This window comes from Corvus moneduloides, chromosome 28 (assembly GCF_009650955.1).
Source record: "Corvus moneduloides isolate bCorMon1 chromosome 28, bCorMon1.pri, whole genome shotgun sequence".
Taxonomy (NCBI): Eukaryota; Metazoa; Chordata; class Aves; order Passeriformes; family Corvidae; genus Corvus; species Corvus moneduloides.
The window spans coordinates 4,589,704-4,608,134 of NC_045503.1; the positions used below are offsets into that span (position 1 = coordinate 4,589,704).

Sequence of the window (18,431 nt, forward strand, 5' to 3'; positions counted from 1 at the left end):
CCCAGAGCCCTCGGTGAACCCCTCCAGCCCCGATGTGTGCTAAAGAAAACAGTCCCAGCATATTAATACTTGCAAAAACAAACACTGGGGAGATGGGAGGAGGAAGGAGCCAGGCATTTAGGGAGCACTAAGTCTGTCCTCTCTAAACTCTGATCCCGCTGTTTCCTCTAGCTTTTGGCTCCCTGAGCATCCCCGTGCCAGGAGCAGCCTCTGGAAATGTGCCCAAGCAGGTCTGTTGCAGCCTGGCTTCATTCCAAGGGACACCCACACCCCTCCCAAAGCCGGATTTGCCTTTTCTGGGGTCTCTTCAGCATCTCCAGCATTCACATTGCAAAGCAGCATCCTAATTTCCAAGAGGGTGAAGCTCTGCTTGGATGGGAGAGCGAGGAGAGGAGACATGGCATGGCCATGGGAGATGCTGCAGCTCGATGAACCCCCTAGGCTCCTGCCTCTCCTCAGCACTTCTCACGGAATCCTGGAATGGTTTGACTTGGAAGGTTGGGTTGGAAGGGGCCTTAAAGGCCATTTCTTCACTGGAAGGGTTGTCCAGCCCAGGGCAGTGGTGGAGTCACCATGGAGGGATGTAAAGGATGTGCAGAAGTGGCCCCTGGGGATATGGGTGGAGGAAATGACTGAACCTGATGGTCTGAGAGGGCTTTTCCAACTGGAACAACTCCATGAATCCAACCAAGCAATTTGGTTCTTACACAGAAAGTGCAGAACCACTCCTCATCTCCAGACAACTCATTCCATGCACTCATCAGCCTGTCCCGGCTGGCATCGATCTCCAGCCTGTCCCGTGCCAAGCGGTGACCCTGCCGCGCTCCCAGCGGGTCCTCACTCTGCGAAACCCGTGTGGGAGCCGAGAGGCGACTGAGCCGGAAAGCTGCCGGCAGCCCCGGCGTGCCCTGCCCAGACCGGCTAAAAAATGCCCCCATGTAACGTGGAAGGGATGTGCCCATGGCCGGGGGCCTTGGGTACCGCTGCGAGGGGACATTTGGGCACCGGGCCCGGGCTGGTCGCTGCCCGCGGCGGGCACCGGCTCCGGGGGCAGCACCGAGGGGTCCAAGGGTGGGAAACCGGGGCAGCGGGGCGATGCCGTGGGCAGAACCGGGGCTCGGGGCTGGTAGCACCGGGGCAGTGCCGGCGCGTCTGGCTGAGCCCGGGCGGGGCGGGACCGGCACCGGGAGGGACCGGGGCGGCACCGGGAGGGACCGGGGCGGGGCCGGGCGGCCCCGTCGGCTCCGCTGCGAGAAGCAGCCGGTGCCTCCTCCGGGGGAGCCGCGGACTCGCCTGGCTGCGGGGCGCGGGCGGCAGCGGGACCGGCACCGGGAGGCAGCGGGGCGAGACGGGCACCGCCGGCGGCACCGGCAGCGGCACCGGAGCGCAGCCCGGCTCGGGACCGGGCGGGGCGGGGGAACCGGCCGGCTCCAAACCCGCCCCCCGGCGCGGGAGGAGGCGGTGGCCGAGCCCCCCCCGCCGCGCTCCAGCCGAGCCAGACCCGCGCCAGCCCCGCGCCGCTCGCCCATGGCGACCCCCGGCCCCACGCGTGCCCCGGCACGGAGCCGCCGCTGAGCGCCGCGCACCGGCGCCGGCCCGGCGTCCAGGTAAGCGCCGCGGGCGGCCCTGGCTCGGCAGCGCCGGCCCCGAGCACCTGCCCGGCCCGGGACGCTCCTGCCCCGTGCCGGCGCTGCGGCACCGGGGGCGGCTCCGGGAGTCCCGGTAAAGCCTCTTTCCCCCGGGGGGGACCCGCGCCGTTCCCCGCCGCCCGCGCCCGGCGGGTCGGATGCTGCCACCGCCGAACGGGGCAGAACCGGAGCCTTCGGGCTCCCCCGGGAATGGGGGGAGCGGGGGGACCCCGGCCCCGGTCCCCAGCACCCTCCCGGGGTCGGGGCGGCCTGTGCGGCCGCCGCAGGACTTTGCTTCATACTTGGAGCCCGTCCCGCCACGCAGGAACACAAACACGGCGCGGGACGGCTCCGGGCGCGGAGCGCTCGCGGGAGGGAGGAGATGGGTCCTGTCTAAATATTAGTTTAAGGAACGGAAGGATCTCCAGCCGGCATCTCCAGCCCCGTCACCTTCTCCCAGCTCCGGCCGCGCCGCAGTGGTGACCATGTCCAGAGCTGAGCTGGGGCTGGGGGGTGAATTTCCCCCCATCCTCGAGGGAGGGAATTTCCCCCTCTCGCTGCGGTCTCCACGAAGGCTTTAACAAAACAAGCCAGACCTCGGGTGTCTTTATTGCACATATATGGTAGCTTGTAGCCAGCACTGATTTAAATCCCATCCTTGCTCCGGGAGCTGATCCGCAGTCAGGCGCTGGGTGAAGGGCACGGTTTATCCCATCGGGAGAAGGGGCTGGTGCCTGCTGGAAGTGCCGTGTGAATCCTGGATGTGTGCTGAGATCCCAGATCTAAAGGCGGGATCGCAGTGGGTCCCAAATTCATCCTCTCGTGGTTGTGGGTGCTCCTGGATTTAGTGGCAGAAGCAGCCGAGCCTCTGCCTGGCACAGGGCAGAGAAACCGAACAGGGAAGGGGCATCTCTGTGCCAAATTTTAGGAGGTGTGAGAGCTTGGGTTTGGGTTTTACCCTTTGGTTCCGACCCAAATCCGCCCGCTGCGGCGCTGACTGCGGGCTGCAGATGCTGCACCTCGGGTTTGCTTCGTGGCCGTGCCCCGGTGTGAGCGTCCCCGGTGTCACCGCAGGCTCCGGGCTCGTCCTGCGCCTCCATCCCCGGGAGCTCCGGGGCTGTGGAGAAGGATTAGACTTCCCTGTTCCTACATCCCAAGTTTTTAGGTAGCGCTGGATGTCGGAGGGCTGGCTCAGCGCTGGTCCAGCTCGGTGCTGCCCGCAGGAAGGCGCACGGGAGGTGTGGCGCATCCCGGGAATGCCGAGCTCTCCCTCCCGCTTCGCGTGGCTGCAGCGACTTCGCAGCAGGATGCGGCACCAGGGCCAGGCTCCTCCGGGGTTTTCAAGGGCAGAGCCCAGCACCTTCCAGGCCTCGTGGTTGGGCTGGAAACAAAAGCAGCTGCTCCAGTGCTGTGGCCCGGCCGGGGGGACACGCAGGCGTTGGGGGGTGGGCACCCCCGGGTGCCCGTGCCGAGGGCGGGTGGTGCTGGGCCCGGCTGCGGCGGCCCTGGATGCCCTCCCACGGCAGTGCCATGAATCACATCGCGCTCCACCTCCCTCTGGAGCTCCCTTGGGCCCTGCGGGGCGTGGGGGATCCAGGATGCACTTTGGGGTTGATTTCCACCTTTGGGGGACTGCAGGGATGGATGTAGGATTTGTAATATCCCCTTTCTGAGGTCAGGGTACCTCTCATGAGCCCGAAATGCAGCCCAGCCCAGTGTGGTCAGAGAAGGTGTCACCTTGGCTGTCCCCAGGGCAGCACAGGGAGGTGGCATTCGGAGCCCCGTCTTCTCCCCACCCTGTGTCGTGCTGAGCCATGTTGTGCCCTCACAGGGGTGGGTTTGGGGGGCACGAGGAGCTGGCAGCTGCCTCTTGATGTCACCCCTGCCCATGGAGCAGCTCAGCAGGGCTGAGCCTCAGCCGGAGGGAGATGCTGAGGGGAGGGAGGGTCCTGGGGCCCTGCGTGAACTCCCATCACAGGAGATGCAGTAGTACAGGACTGGTGTGGATCTTACTGGTGAGGGTTTTACTGGAGTGGGGTTTACTGGAGTGGGGTTTTCCCCTCCAGTGCCACAGGCGATTTCATTGCTGGTCTAAGCTAAAGCACGCGTGCACAGTCCTGCTTCCAGCAGCTTTGCCAAGGCCGGTTGGGGCAGCATCGTGTGGTCCCACTCTGGCAGCTCCCAGAGCTCCAGATGCCTGGGAAGGGGGTGAGGACCTGGGCACAGCTGGGCCCTCCTGTCCCACCTTGCCTGGGATCACTTGGCATCCCAGGAGTGCAGCCTGGGGTGGTCCAGTCCCTCGGTCCAGTCCCGTCTGCTCCAGCTCCACCATTAACTGTCTGGACTGGAGAAATCCCACCCAACTCAGATTTTTCTGGGATTTGGCCAGTCTGGAGTAGAGTTTACCCATGAAACTTGGGGGAGAGGAAGAGAAGCTCACTCCTGGCTGTGCCAGGCGTGGTGCACTGCTGCTCTCGCGTGACGGAGCATCCCGAGCGCGTCGGAGCGAAGCCGCCCCCTCTGCGACTGCCCTGGGAAGGGAAATGCCGTGAGCAGCTTCATTCCCGCCGCTTCTCCCTCACGAAACTCGAAACGGGCTCACTTTGTAGCCCAGCACCCCAGAGCTAAATTGAAACAATCTCTTTGCCACCGCGTTGTTCTCCAAAAAGCGTTTCCTCCTGCCGTCGCTCAAAGGCCGCGGCAGCCCCTCGCAGGCGATGCCACTCGCACCAGCGCCGGGGTTCCGGAGCGTTTTCATTTGGATGGAACCACATTTAATTTGCTTTCCCGCAGCAAAGGTTCCCTTTGAACTGCCTCCAAGCCCAGTGTCGGCGGGGAGGGCTGGTGGCTGCCGAGAGGGAGGCAGGGCAGCCCTGCCCGGCTCTCGCAGCGCTCTGAGGGGTCGGTGGCCCCGCAGTGGGAGATATCCCAGGAGAGGAAGTCCCTCCTTCAGCATCGCTCCCAGGCTGCAATAATCCAAAGCAGGAGCTGCATTTTTCTCTGTTTCAGCAGCTTTTTTTGCAGCACAGGGATCTGTGGTGCTTGGGGCAGGGGGATGAATCCCGGAGCTCTCCAGGGCACTGAGAGTGGAGCTAATTCAGGAGCAGGGTCCTGGTTTTGTGGCTCCAGGCTTCAGGAAGTCCCTCAATTAAATCTTGGCCTGGTTTAGAGGTGGTTGTAAACCCAGCCCTGGTCCTTCCCAGGGAGAAAACCGACTTTCCTCCATGGTTGCCATGTCTGGGTCTTGCTGGCGTTGGCAGTGATGCAGAACTGACCAAGCCCCGTGACTCGTGGGGGCCTTTTTGCCGTTAATAATGTTGGTTTTGGCTGAAGGAGCTGCCTGGGAGCCCAGGGTGTATTTATTGCTGCTGCTGTCACTCCCACCAGGGCTGTGGGATTTGGTGATGGCATCTGGTGGCCGATGCCACCGGTGACACAGGGCAGAGCCCCCAGTCCTGCTGCCCTGGAGCAAAGCAGGGTCTGCAAGCCAAAATCCCAAATCCTTGTCGGATCCATCCCAAGCTGCAGCTGTGCCAGGAGGAAGAGGCAGGGAATGCTCCCAGCAAGGTGCTGGAGTGGCTTTTTGGTTTTCCCTGGGTTTTTCCCTCTCTGCAGCCTTCCCTGGCCAGTCACCAACGCTGTGTCCTCATGCAGCACAGGGGGACACCGAAGCCAGCCCAAACCTTGGGTGTGAACCAAAACACCTTCACACCAGAGGTCCCAGCTGGGAGCACCCATCCTGTCCTCCCTGGAGGAAGGGCTCGCCTCTGCTTTAACAGAGCAGCTGCTGTCTTCATTAAGTGCTGTTGGCTTATTAAAAGCACATTTTTGAGGCTTAGCAGCTCCTCGGAGGCGGCTGGGAGGGACAGTGCCAGCTCTGGAGCCGCCGCACGTGGGGGAGGACGTGGGAGGCAGTGAAGCTCCTCTGAGCCAGGCTGGGCACCAAGAGCATCACCCTGAACTGGGGGAAAAACCCACCTGTTTGGTACCCAAGAGAAGTCTGGGGGGAGGTTGGAAGGATCCAGCCAGGATTTGGGTGGAGTGAACCCTCTGAGCACAGACAGAGGGGGAATGTTGGGCTGTGCCCCGGCAAAGCATCACTTGTGGTGGGAGCTCCCTGGCAGAGGAGGGGTGGGGAGGAGAGGGGGGTTCTGGCCCCCACCTGTCTCCAAGAGCAGATCATGGAATCTTGGAATGGTTTGGGTTGGAAGGGACCTTGGGAAAGGACACCTTCCACTATCCCAGGTTGCTCCAAGCCCTGTCCAACCTGGCCTTGGACACTGCCAGGGATGGGGCAGCCACAGCTGCTCTGGGCAGTGAATCTGAGGACGGTCGATGTTTTCCATCCCTGACCACCAGCACAGGAGCTGCAGTAGGACCGGCTGCCAACCCCACTCCCACGGGCAGTGACAGAGAAATGCCCCAATCCATGTTTTGCCAGAGCTCTTCAGCCATGCCACGATCTTCCAGCAGCGCTTTCCTGAATTTCTTGTTGCTGTGAGCAGCTTCTAGTCTGGGAAAGGAGGAAAATGGGGAGCAAAGGTGCAGATTGTCCCTGTCTGTGCCACCTGCCCTCCCCTCGCTGCGGTGGCAGCTCCTGTGCAGGAGCACGGGCAGGATTTGGGTGGCTGTGTTCTGATTGTAATTGGTGTTTTCATGGCAGCAGGACAAACGATCCCAATCTTTTACCCACAGCTCGATCGGGTCTGAGCTGGAACTGAGGGAGAGGGCAGCGGGGTGGGAAGGGCAGAGTGGCCACGGCTCTCCCCACACACTGACATCCTGGCTGGGAGCGGAGGGAAAACTTTGCTTTTTTGGAAACCGTGTGGCTCTTCCCAGTGGAAAGCCTCTCATCCCTGAGGGATCCCGGCGGGTTTTCCCTGCAGTGACAGGAGAGCTCAGGGATGTGTCCTTCTCCATGGTATCGCCATGTCCATGTGCCAAGGTCCATCTGTGTGACCTGCTGCCCTTCGGAGACCCTCCAGCTCTTCCCATCACTTCCAGCCCTGAGCATCTCCCGGTTCTGAGCTCCCTCCAGCTGAAATCCCCATTCCCAGAGCGCTGCTGTTGCTGTCCCGGGCGGAATTCCTCATCTGCTCGCTCCGGAGCAGCGCTAAGTGGTTCAATATGTTGGCAGTTGCCGCTGGAGTCGGACGGTAAATCCTGATGGGATCCCAGTCCGCTCTCTGGCCAAAACCCACTGGAAGGGTTTAGTGCAAATTGGATTTGCAAACCTCGCCCCGGTGCCGGTGCCCTCAGCAAAGTGCCCTAATCCCCGGCGGGCGCCGGGACAAGCCGGCTCCCTCTGTGCAGCCGGGAATCCGGGATCTGTGGGGAGAAGAGAGGGAAGAGTGGGGGAATTCCCAGCTCTGCGCTGGAGGAGGCGTCAGCATCACCTGTGCTGCTTGCTCAGGATGCTGCGGAGGGATGCAGGTGGATACTCATCCTGCAGGGATGTAGCTCGCCCATCCCACTGCTCCTTCCTGGCTCGCCCCACCCATCCTGCTTGCAGGGATGCTGGGTCAGGGCAGGATCTGTTTTCCGAGGGATGAGAATGGGAATTATTAAGGTGGGAGCTGAAGGGATCGGGCCAGCACAGCTGAGACTTGTGGAAAAGGCAGAGGTGGAACCCTGGGAAAATCAGGAATTAATACCTGGAGTCCTTCGAGGTGCTCCCAGGGTGTTTTTCCAAAGGGGAAACTGAGGCACCCTGCAGCACAGTGACCCCACCCCCGCTCCAAGGGATTTGGGGAATCCGCAGGGGAGGAAAACCCTACAAAAAACAGGGAAGGGGAAAGTGGCCAAGCTGTGTTGTGGGAGGTGATGCTGTCGCTGCAGCCCTCCTGCCTCTGGTGTATTTCTCCCTCCTTGATCCCACCGAGGGCTTTTCCTTTCTTGGGAAAAAGGAGATTTTGTCCCCAGCGCAGCCGTGGCAGCTCTCAGATACCAGCGGTGTTGAAATGGGCCCAGAGCAAAGCACATCTGGGGCCTGGGCTCCATCTCGCTGCCAAAATTTAAGCTTTTAACCCTCTTTCCCGAGGCACTGGGATTGTTCAAACAAGCCACAGTAATTAGTTTCCTCTGACAAACCGCCCCTTTTTGGCATCGGAAGGTTTACTAATTCCGGGGGGGGGGGGGGGGGGGGGGGGGCGGGAGCGTCACTTCGGATCCAAAAATAATTGACGTTCAGAGTCCAGGTTTTGGCACGAGAGGGGAAATTTGGGCCGGAAAAGTGGCATCAGGGGTGCGGGAGGTCAGCACAGCAGCACCCAAGGGCGCCCTGCAGCAGGTGGAGGGTCCTTGGCTGGTGCTACCCCTGATTTCCCCCACGGCCACACAAACCATCCCGGGTCCGGTGGAATTTCGAGCCATGTAATTTGATTTTCCCTGCCCTTCAGCAAACGGGATCCGTCTGCAGGGGGTTTTCCCTGCAGATATTCCCACCTCATTCCCCGCGTCGGTGTTACCTCACCTCGAGCCACGCTCCGCTCCCGCTGCGGCGCCGGGCAGTACCCTGAGGGATTTTATCAGCAATTAATCTCTAATTACTCACCTCTTCCCTTGAAGGGCGGCCCTTGCTGCTGCTTAGACCTGACGGAATCGGCTTAGGGAGGTTTTTGTGTTGCTGCAGCCGTGGTGACCTTGGCGGGGCTGTCGCACCTTGCCGGGCCCGGTGAGGACACTGGGCTGGGACCAGGGGCTGGGGCCACAAACTGGGACCACAAACTGGGACCACAAACTGGGGCCACAAACTGGGGCCACACCACCCATGTCCCCGCAACGACTTTTAAACACTTCGGCTGCTTTTTAGCTGGAAAGGGAATAAATATCCCCGAAATATGCTGGGTTTAGTGGTGTTTTTCAGAGCTGGGGGTGTCGGGGGGCAGATCTCGGCCGGGTGTCCCCAGGCTCTGCACAGACCCCCCCGGGTGTCCCCGGGCCGCGCTGGGTGATGCTGCAGGGAGCTGCGCTGCACCAAACCGCGCTTTTATTCCCTGCGGATTTTATGGCAGCCGCATTCCCAGCCCCCGGCGGGTCCCGGCGAGCGCCGGGGACAGGCACGGGGGGGAACCGAGGGAAGCCGAGGCTGGAGGGGAAGCAGCATCATTATTTTCCCTTGAGCTGAGCCCAGCCGGGGTTGAACTGGGGCTGAACTGGTCCCAGCAAGGGGACGCGGCAGCGGAAATCCACGCGCTCGGCTCCGCATCCAGCGGGATTCCTCCCCGCCGGGCGCCCGCTGCGGATCCCGTTAATTAATGACATGAAAGCCCACGCGAGACCTCCGGGGAAGGAATCAAAGGCTCCGCCGCAGCTTCCCAGGGCATGGATTTATCCCGCCGGGCCGGCAGCCTCCCCGCATCCCATCGCCGTGCCGGGTGGAGGGAACGGGGATCCCGCCGGACACGGTGAGACGGGTCCAGCACCACCCCGGAGTCTGTCCCGAGGGCTCCGTGCAGGAATTCAGCCCCAAAATGAGTCTGGGTGGAGCTCCTGGGGGTGGGGAGAGACAGGAGGGTCGTGGCCGCGGCGTCTCTGGGTTGGGGGCGCTGGAGATGCGCTGGTGCCGGGATTTCCATCCCGGGGGATTTGGCTTCTGCCCGTGCAAACCGGCTCGGCTCGGGCACAGGATGCTGTCCCTGGCACGCAGGGATGGCTCAAGGTGCCCCTTGGCCTGGCACAAATTGGGATTTTTCCGCCCTGTGCTCTTTTTCCCCCTGGAAGAGCTCCCGGACCCCTCTCTGGCAGGATTTGCTCCGTGGGCTTTCCCAGCTCAGGAATATGGGACAGGGCATCTCCTCCTCAGGGTGGGGGTCTGGCCGTGCTGGGGCGGCTCTGGGGGTCCTGTGCCTGCTCATTCCCAAAGGTGATGCCCTTCGGTGTCCGGGATGTGGGATGTGGATATGGAGCGGACGGATGAGTCAATGTCCCAAAATTCCTGCCTTGTCCTGGTGCCTCCTCCAGTGCTCAGCAGCTGGAGCTGGTTTGGCTCTGCCAAATCCAAAATGAGGGAAAATTTCCACCGGGTTGGGCAGGGCTTGGAGCAGCCTGGAACACTGGAAGGTGTCCCTGCCCGTGGCAGGGGTGGCGCTGGGTGGGCTTTAAGGTCTCTCCAACCCAAGCCAGTCTGGGATTCCATGATTCTATGAGATGGTGGGAATATGGATGGGGCCACGGCAAGGGCTGCTCCGTTGGATGGGAACCCCCCAGGCTTCCTTCTCCAACCACGACTTGGTGTGGCCGCCATCCCCGGCATCGCCCCCGGCACCACCGGGTGCCCTTGGCCCATCCATCCACATCCCGCAGCCTCAGTAGGGGATGCTTTTCCTTATTATTTTCCCCATGTTGAGGGGGTTGGGGGTGGGTTTTTTGCTCTCCAGCTGTTGGGAGAGATGTAAACCAAACTTGCTGTAATTCAGCCCAAACGTAAATGTCATGGCAGCGTGGGAACGAGGGAGCTCGGCCTGCTCAGCCTGGGGGCTCCGGGGATGCTGGAGCTTCCTCTGCCCCACCACCATCCCACCTCCCTCTCCTCCATCCCACCTCCCTCTCCTCCATCCCATCTCCCTCTCCTCCATCCCATCTCCTTCTCCCTCCATCCCATCTCCCTCTCCTCCATCCCACCTCCTTCTCCCTCCATCCCATCTCCCTCTCCTCCATCTCATCTCCTTCTCCTCCTTCCCACCTCCCTCTCCCCTATCCCACCTCCCTCTCCCCCATCCCATCTCCCTCTCCTCCATCTCATCTCCTTCTCCTCCTTCCCATCTCCATCTTCTCCATCCCACCTCCCTCTCTTCCATCCCACCTCCCTCTCTTCCATCCCACCTCCCTCTCTTCCATCCCACCTCCCTCTCCTCCATCCCACCTCCCTCACCTCCATCCCACCTCCCTCTCCTCCATCCCACCTCCCTCACCTCCATCCCATCTCCCTCTCCTCCATCCCATCTCCCTCACGCCCATCCCGTGGGGCTGGGTCCGGCTCTGCCGTTCCCTCCAGGGTCCCACTTCACCCAGGAGTGCCCCAAAGCCTTTCCCAGAGGAGCAGGACCCCAGGGTTGAGCGGCTGCCTGGGCTGTGGTTGGCCCTTTGGGGGAGTCCGGGGGGAGCTGTGGGGAGAGCTCTGGAGCTGCTGGCGCTGGGCTGGATTTCACTGAGGCAAAGCAGAACCATGTGTCCCAGCTCCTCTCTGGTTCTGCTTACGGGGAGTGGGAAGAGCTGGAGGGGGAGGAGGAGGAGCAGGGATGAGCTGCGGATGCGCTGTGGCCACCGGAGGGTTCGGCGTTCAGAGCACTGCCAGCGAGGACGAGGTGCCCCTGTCCCCAGCCAAGGGGATGGTGGCACTCCCTGTCCCCGGAGCAGAGCTGGGGATGGGGACAGGGACATCTTCCCCTCCTTTATGCACCCACTTGCTGGAAAATCCAACAGGTCCACTCAGATCAGGGTTTGGGGCTTTTTTCCCTTTCGATGCTTCCAATTTTGGGGCCAATTTTTGGCATTTTGGGGCCAGTTTGATCCAGGGGCACTGCAGGTTCCAGTAGTCCCAGTGCAGCATCCGCCCTGGGCGGGAGTGCCGGACACAGCGATGCTTTTTGGCAAGGTTCAATCCCAGAAAAGTATTTTGGGAGCTTGTGAAAAGTTTTGCGGAAGGTCTGAGGCAATTTTGGGAAGGTGTGAAGAAGTTTCAGAGAAAATCTGAAGGAGTTTTGGGGACAGTCTGAGGAAGTTTTGGGAGAAATCTGAAGAAATTTGGGGGAAAATCTGAGAATTTTTCTTATGGTCTGAAGGAATTTTGGGGAAAATCTGAGGGAGTTTTGGGGAAGGTCTGAGGCAGTTTTGGGAACGGCCTGTCTCTCCACCACCCCCATCCCCTCCAGGACAACCCAGCCCCATCCTGTGAGCAGGACCCGGCGCTGAGCCGGAGCTGCTGCTGGAGGAGCAGCCTCTGGAGCCGCTGCCCCGTGCGCCTGGATGGAAATTGTTTAATTCCTGCGGGATGAGTCATGAGGAGCCGGGATTTCAAAGCAGCTTGGCTCCCATGTAAGGCACTCAAGTAAACAGTGTGTGGCAGGTGGAAGCTCTCTCTGATGTCCCGTCAAGGCCTCCGTCTTTCCAAGTGTTTCGTGCTGCCAAAAATCCTTCGGCCACACCGTGGCTTCATCCATTCTTGAGGCTGAGCTCTGGAAAATAATGAATCAATGCCCGGAAACATGAATCGACGGAAAATTTATGGCACACTTAGAATATAATGTCTTTTGGGTGCTCTGCTTTGAAGCATCAGCACTAAAAGTTTTGGCATCTCCTTCTTTCAACCCCTCAGCAAGGAGGATTTAGGGTGGAAAAAAAAAATAAATTCACTTTTCTCCCTCATCTCATGACCCCAGGAGCTTTAAGGAGTCGGTGAATATCGGAAACAAATCCCAAGAGTCTGCTGGAAAAATTGGGAGTGGGGCTGGAAAACAAGAGAGATGGGAAAAAGCGAGAGCGTGAAAAGTGAGGGACATCAGAGAACCCCAAATGCTCCATTTTTTGTGAGCAAAAAAAGGTCTGCGGGGATGGAGGCGCTGGATTTAGATTTATCAGGAAAAACGAGTGGAAACACCGACATCCCTGGGAGTGTCCAAGGCCAGGTTGGACGGGGCTGGTCTGGGGCTTTTGAGAGCAAAAGAAACCAACGGCAAAGCCTGGAATAACTTTGTTGTTATTGTTTTGCACATTGGAGCTGGGATTTGAGTCTTTTGAAAGGTCACAGGCGAGTGGGTGGGGGCCAGAATTTCTGGCTGCCAGAATGGGAGGCTTTTTTATGAGACGTGCAGCGAGGCTGGAACCGCTCTCCTAAAATTTTATGGGCCTGCAAGAAGCCAGAGGCCCTTTCTCAGGTGGTGGGGTCGAGTGTCACAGCCCTGCTCCATCCCAGTCTTTTCCTCCCTGGGCTGCCCCTCGTGCCTCAGTTTCCCCATCTCAGCTCCGGTGCCGGTGTCAGGAGGGGAGGGGAGGGGCTGGAGCCGAGGGGATGCCGGGGATCCCATGGGAAGATCCCCCCATCCCGAGCCGCGGGGAGGGAGGGAGGGAAGGGGCTCCGGGGGCTCGGGGCGCGCATTAAGGATGTTTGTTTTGCCTGTTTTGCAGAGTTTCAATGTTCTGACTTGCTCTAAGATGAAGGTATGGAAGTGTGCAGCCATTGCATCGATGCTCCTCAGTTCCATGTTATCCATTTTAGTTTGTAGAGACATGTTCAGCGGAAGCCGGGAATTCAGCCCCTTGCCTTCCTCGCCGTCTTCCTCACGGGATTCCTCCTCCTCCTCCTCCTCTTCCTCCTCCTCCTCTTCCTCCTCCTCCTCGCTGCCGGCGGCTCTGCGGAGATCCCCACGGGCCCTGCAACGCCACGGCTCTCTGCTGGCCCAGTGTAAGCTCCTGCTCCTCCATCCCAGGGTCACTGTCCCCCCCCGGACCTGCAGGTGCCCCCAGATCCCTGTGGGGTCATTCCCTGCCCTCTCCTGCATCCCAATGTCCCCTTTAGGAGGGTTTAAATAAAAATTTGGGGCAAACGGGGAGCACTGGGCACCAGACCTCGGTGTGAACGCGGCAGCTCTCCACAGAGGGAAATTCAAACAGCTCGTTTACTGAGAAGAAGCTGCTTTTTTTTCCCTCCAAGTGCCTCTTTTTGGTAATTTTTTTTTTTAGTTCCATGCTATTTTTTACAAATGGAAAATGTCAAACAGGAGCTGAAGATGAGGGCACGGCAGCAGCTCCCCCTGTTCGCCCCTCGGTGCTCCCTGAGGGCTGGAAATCCCCACGTGTTTGTTTTGATTCCAAACCAGAGGAACTGCTTTTTTTGGGTGGAAATTTGGAAATCGATGACAAGCTGTCAAACCACGCTTTCCTCTGTCTTTCCTGTGCCTCCTGCAGAGCTGAGCTGGAATAACCCTGGATGTAGGGTTGGGACAGAGGGACATGGGTGCCGCCAGCGGTGGCTGGGCACAGTTTGGGTGTTGGCTGCTGGCCCTGGGGTCTTGGGGGGCAGCCCTTGGGGCCCTGGGGCTCCCAAGCCAGAGGGAAACTGTGCAAATATGAAATTTATTGGTGTTTCTCCCCAAATCCACCTGCCCCAAGGGACCTCCATCCTGGGGGATGTTCACCCACTCCAGGCAATTTTCATTCTGGGGGATGTCCTCCCGCCTCAGGGAATCTCCATCCTGGGGATCATCCATCTGCCCTAAGGCACCTCCATCCTGGAGGATCCTGAGATCCCCATCCATGGAGGATCTCCTGTCTCAGGTGGACGTTAACCCACCCCAGAGAATCTCCATCTTGAGGTTATCCACCCACCCCAAGGCACCTCCATGCTGGAGGATCCCGAGATCCTCATCCATGGAGGATCTCCCATCTCAGGCCCCCTCCACCCAGCCCAGTAACACCCACACCCCGGGGGGACACCCACTAACCCCATGCCCTCTTCTTGCAGACAGCGCCTTGCTGGAGAGCTACACGGAGGGCGAGATCCGGCAGCTGATCTCGGCGCTGGTGGAGCGCTACCGCCAGGCCATGAACTCGGGCGGGCACGAGCTGCCACTGTTCCCTCGCTCCGGCAGCCGCAGGAAACGCGCCCGCGCCCGCCACAAACCCTGCGAGCTGCGCGAGCTGGAGGTCAGCGTCAGCGAGCTGGGCCTGGGCTACGAGTCGGACGAGACGGTTCTGTTCCGCTACTGCAGCGGCACCTGCGAGGCCGCCGTGCGCAGCTACGACCTCTCCCTCAAGAGCATGAGGAGCCGGAGAAAGATCCGGAAGGAGAAGATCCGGGCCCGGCCGTGCTGCAGGCCGCTGGCCTACGACGACGACGTGTCCTTCCTGGACGCCTACAACCGCTACTACACCGTCAACGAGCTGTCGGCCAAGGAGTGCGGCTGCGTGTGACGGGGCCACCCCGGCACGAGGCTGTGGCAGAGGGACCGGGATGGAGGCTGGAGCGGCCGGAGGAGGAGAACTGAGCCGCTGGTGTGTCCCTCGGTGTCACCGTCCCGCTCGCCGCGCAGGACTAGAGACGTGGCCGGTGCCATGGCGGAGGTGGTTGGAGCGGTGACGGCTGCTCGAGGCTGCTGTCCCCTCCGCCAGTGGCCCGGGGGTCCCTGCCAGCGCCGCTGAGGTGACAGTGGGTGTGCAACAGGGCGCGTGCAGCCCTCGGTGTGCACGGGGTGTGCTGTGCGTCACACGTGTCACACGTGCCACACGTGCCACAGGCCGCGGTACCCTCACGGGGGGACCCGCACGTGCCAGGGGTTCTGTGTCAGGGTGTGGCACCCGGCTGCGGCACACGCTGGGGTGTGGTGGAGCGCAGGGGGTGTTGTGAGCGGTGCCGGTGCTGGGTGGTACCGGACAGGGTGTGCTGCACACTCGGGGTGTGTCTTGGGGTGCATTACAGGTTCGGGGTGTGTCGGCTGCAGGTGCCCTGTGCGGCCCCAGGGTGGGAGCTGAGTCCTTCTCTCTGTAGCTTTGGGGTTTCCCAGGGTTTTGTGACCACCCTGCACTGCTGGGGGAGATTTGAGCCCCCCCAGATCTGGGTGTTTGGGGGCACAGAAGCACCAACAGTGGTTTGTGAGTGGCTCTGACTCCCTCTGGCTTGTGCCCCTTTTGCCGTCTTCTCATTCCTGCAGCCCTGGGGCTTTTCTTCTTTAAACTCGGGATAATCTGAAGTAACTGGATTAACCTCCCGTGCCCCTGCCACGGGCAGCTGGGCCGGAGCCCGGCCACCGCCAGGGAGAGGACAGAACCTCCCTGGGCCACCAGCAGAGCCGCAGCACTTGGCGGCGTGGGCAGGAGCATCCCTGGTTTGGCATCTCCTAAAATCCCCCCGGCTCTCCTGGGAGTATCCCCCATCCCCTGGTCAGGGCTGGAATCCTGCGGGAGAGGGGACTCAGGCCCGGGTTTGGCTCCGCTCGCATTTACAGCAGTGTCACTGCTGTTTACTCTGCGGGGAAATAAATGAGCCCGCAGCCTCTCACGTTCCCTGGGCAGGCTCGATTTGTTGCCTGGGATTGATGGGTTTTCTCCCCTTGGCTCCCTTCCCAGAAAAAGCAAATCATAAACAGAAGGAGAATATTGGTGTCATGTCCTGGGCATTAACCAACGTGAGGGAAAACACTCCGTGTGCCACCCCCCCGGCGTCGCGGCTCCTCTCTCCGGTGGAACGGGGGCGAAAATCCCTTGTGCCTTCATCCTGAGGAGGAGGAGGAGGAGGGCTGGTTTGGTGATCCCAGCAGTGCAGGGATGGTGCTGCAGGATTTGGGGGAGCAGGTTGGATCCCTTGGGATGGGGTGGGGGACAGCATCTCCAGCCGCATTCCCGACCTCCACACAGGGCCAGGCTGGTGGGGATTTTTTTTTCCTTGCTTTTTATCCAAACGCAGCTCTTGGCTGAGCGGAGCCAGGGTGTAATGGAGGAATATAAACACCATCCTTCAGCAGGACTGGCGTCCTGGGAAGGCAGCCTGGACTCTGTAACACGGAGTTTTCCCTGTATTTTGGGAAAGGCAGGAGGCAGCCGCGGGCGTGGGGTGCGAAACCCAGAGCCGGGAAATGGGAACTGGGAGCGGATAAACTCCACGCTGCAGGTGCAGCTCCCGAAGCAAGGTGTGACTTTGCAGCCCTGGTTTTGGCTGGAAATGGGAAAAGTGGCCCAAAATAATCAGCTGGAGGATGGGAATGGCAGATGGGCAGCGGGAGCCGCGCCGGGCTCTCGGCGGATAAGCGGCTCACTCGAGTTTAAGAAGAAAAAAGCACCCAAATCTAATAATAATAATGATAATAATAATAATAATAATAACTGTCCTCTCAAGGGCTTGGGTGCTTTCCAGGTCTCGCTGCTATAAAACTAAAATTAGTTTTGTTGCAGTAAGAAGGAAGAAATGGAACCAGAGCAATAAAGGCAGGGAAGGTGGTGTGGAGGCAGTGCAGGACCTGCTGCTGCAGAGGAGGACTTGGAGCAGGAGCTGCCTCTGCTCACAGGGAGAGGTTGGAGTGTTTGCACCCCGGTTTTGGACATTTTTTGGCAGAATCCAGGGATTTAGGGTGCCTTGACTGACAGACACCCAGCCCAAGGGATCGTCCTTTTGCCAGGGTGGTTGTGGGAGCAGCAGGAAGATGAGGGGCCAAGGGAGCAGCAGGGTGGGGGCTTGGGCTGGGACACCTCGCAGCTGCCAAACCCCCCATTCCCAGTGCAAATCCAGCCTGGAGCCCCCAAAACCAGGAAGAAAACCTGACTCAATGCAATGGTGTGTTAAAAGCAGCAGGAATAGCTCCAATCCATCGTTTTCTGCTCTTTTTTTTTTTTTTTTTTAATTTCCCCCTGCTGGCAGTGGAGCTCCAGCCCGTGTGGAGGGGATGTTCTCCATCTGCCTCACGCTGCTCCTGCTGGGTTTTTTTGGGAACAGCTGGGATTTGCAGCCACAAAACTCCCCAATGGGATGAGCTGGGCCATCGTGGTGTGGCCATAAAGATGGATTCTGCTTCCATGGCTTCTTCAGGGCTCCTCCTCCTCATGGAGCTCCTCCAGCTCTCCCGGTGCCATCCCGCGCCGCTCCGCTGCCACCCGGCCCTGGAAATGTGGTTGCAATAAAAAGCTGAGGTTTCCCTGATGCTTTCCATTTCTCCAGCCCCCTCTGCTGTAATCGGAGCTGGAGCTGTCCGGAAGAATGTCTACAATGCAAAAAAAAAAGGAAAATTCCCTTCTCAAAGCCACAGCAGAATCTCATCTGGCTTCTTCCTCAGCATCCCATGTGCTGGTTAATATTAATATTAATATCAATATTAATAATAATAGCCAGTGTGCAACAGCTGTTGAGGGGATTTTGGCGTTGGGTTTTTGCTTGTGTGGGGCTGCAGCTCCTCCTGGGAGAGGAGGGTTTGGAAGAGCAGGAGGTTGGAGAACACGAGGAGATGTTTAAAACGATCCTGGTGGTTGTGACAGCGCAAAGCACGAGGGTTGTGTTCTCCCAGCCCGGCCACGGGGAGTTCTGGGATTTCCGGTGGGTTTTCCATCAGGACACGCTGTGCTTGGGGAAGGATGTGCCACAGCTCCAGCTCCGGATCAGATCCACACATCCCACAAATTGCTCAGGATCCCATTTGCTCCCAGGGTCTCGCTCCCAGTTTGGGATCCACAGGGGGGAAATGGGTCCAACATCGTCGTTTCCACTCGATGAAAGCGCTCGCAGAGGGAACGTTCTGGGTTTAAACAGCTCCAGGATCCTGCTGGGGAGAACGGATTTTCCCAATTTATCGAGACAAATGATATTTTGGTGGGATTCAGGGCCTCAGCTTGCTGCCCCTTGTAAATTGGGAACGGGGCTGCCACGTGTTTTCCTTCTGGGCTAAACAAAGCGTGGCCTCGAAGGGGAGGCCCAAGAGGAGGGGGGAGAAAAGGGAAAAAGGGGGGGAGAAAAAAGAAAAAAGGGGGAAAAGAAAAAAAGGGGGAAAGGAAAAAGGAGGAAAAAATGGAAAAAAGGGGAAAAGATACAGGAGAAAAAAGGAAAAAAAGGGGGGAAAGGGAAAAAATAAATAAAATGAAAAGAAGGAAAAGGGGGAAAGAAGATCAGGTAAAAAGGGAAAGAGGGAAAAAGAGAAAAAGGGCAAAAAGGAAAAATAATGAAAGAAAAAAGGGGAAAAGGGAAAAAAGGAAAATAAAAAGAAAGGAAGGGAAAAGGAGGGAAAAAGAAAAGAGAAAAGGGGAAAAAGGGGAAAAAAGGGGAAAGAGAAAAAAGGAAATGAAAGGGGGGAAAAAGAAAAAAAGGGAAAAGGAAAAAAGGGGAAAAGG

At 59.4% G+C, this 18,431-nt stretch overlaps 1 protein-coding gene across 2 annotated transcripts; it reads left to right on the forward strand.

Annotated features, from left to right (window-relative positions):
* The first annotated feature begins 1,341 nt into the window (after nt 1–1,341).
* NRTN (neurturin) lies at nt 1,342–17,339 on the forward strand. Of its 2 annotated transcripts, none has more exons than XM_032093035.1 (3): nt 1,342–1,607; nt 12,753–13,029; nt 14,089–17,339. In XM_032093035.1, the coding sequence occupies exons 2-3, from the start codon at nt 12,780–12,782 to the stop codon at nt 14,535–14,537; spliced, it is 699 nt and encodes a 232-aa protein (XP_031948926.1). In that variant the 5' UTR covers nt 1,342–1,607; nt 12,753–12,779; the 3' UTR covers nt 14,538–17,339. The 2 variants fall into 2 exon arrangements, with proteins under 2 accessions (XP_031948926.1, XP_031948925.1); XM_032093034.1 differs by lacking the exon at nt 1,342–1,607 and adding an exon at nt 7,866–9,034.
* The last annotated feature ends 1,092 nt before the right edge of the window (nt 17,340–18,431 follow it).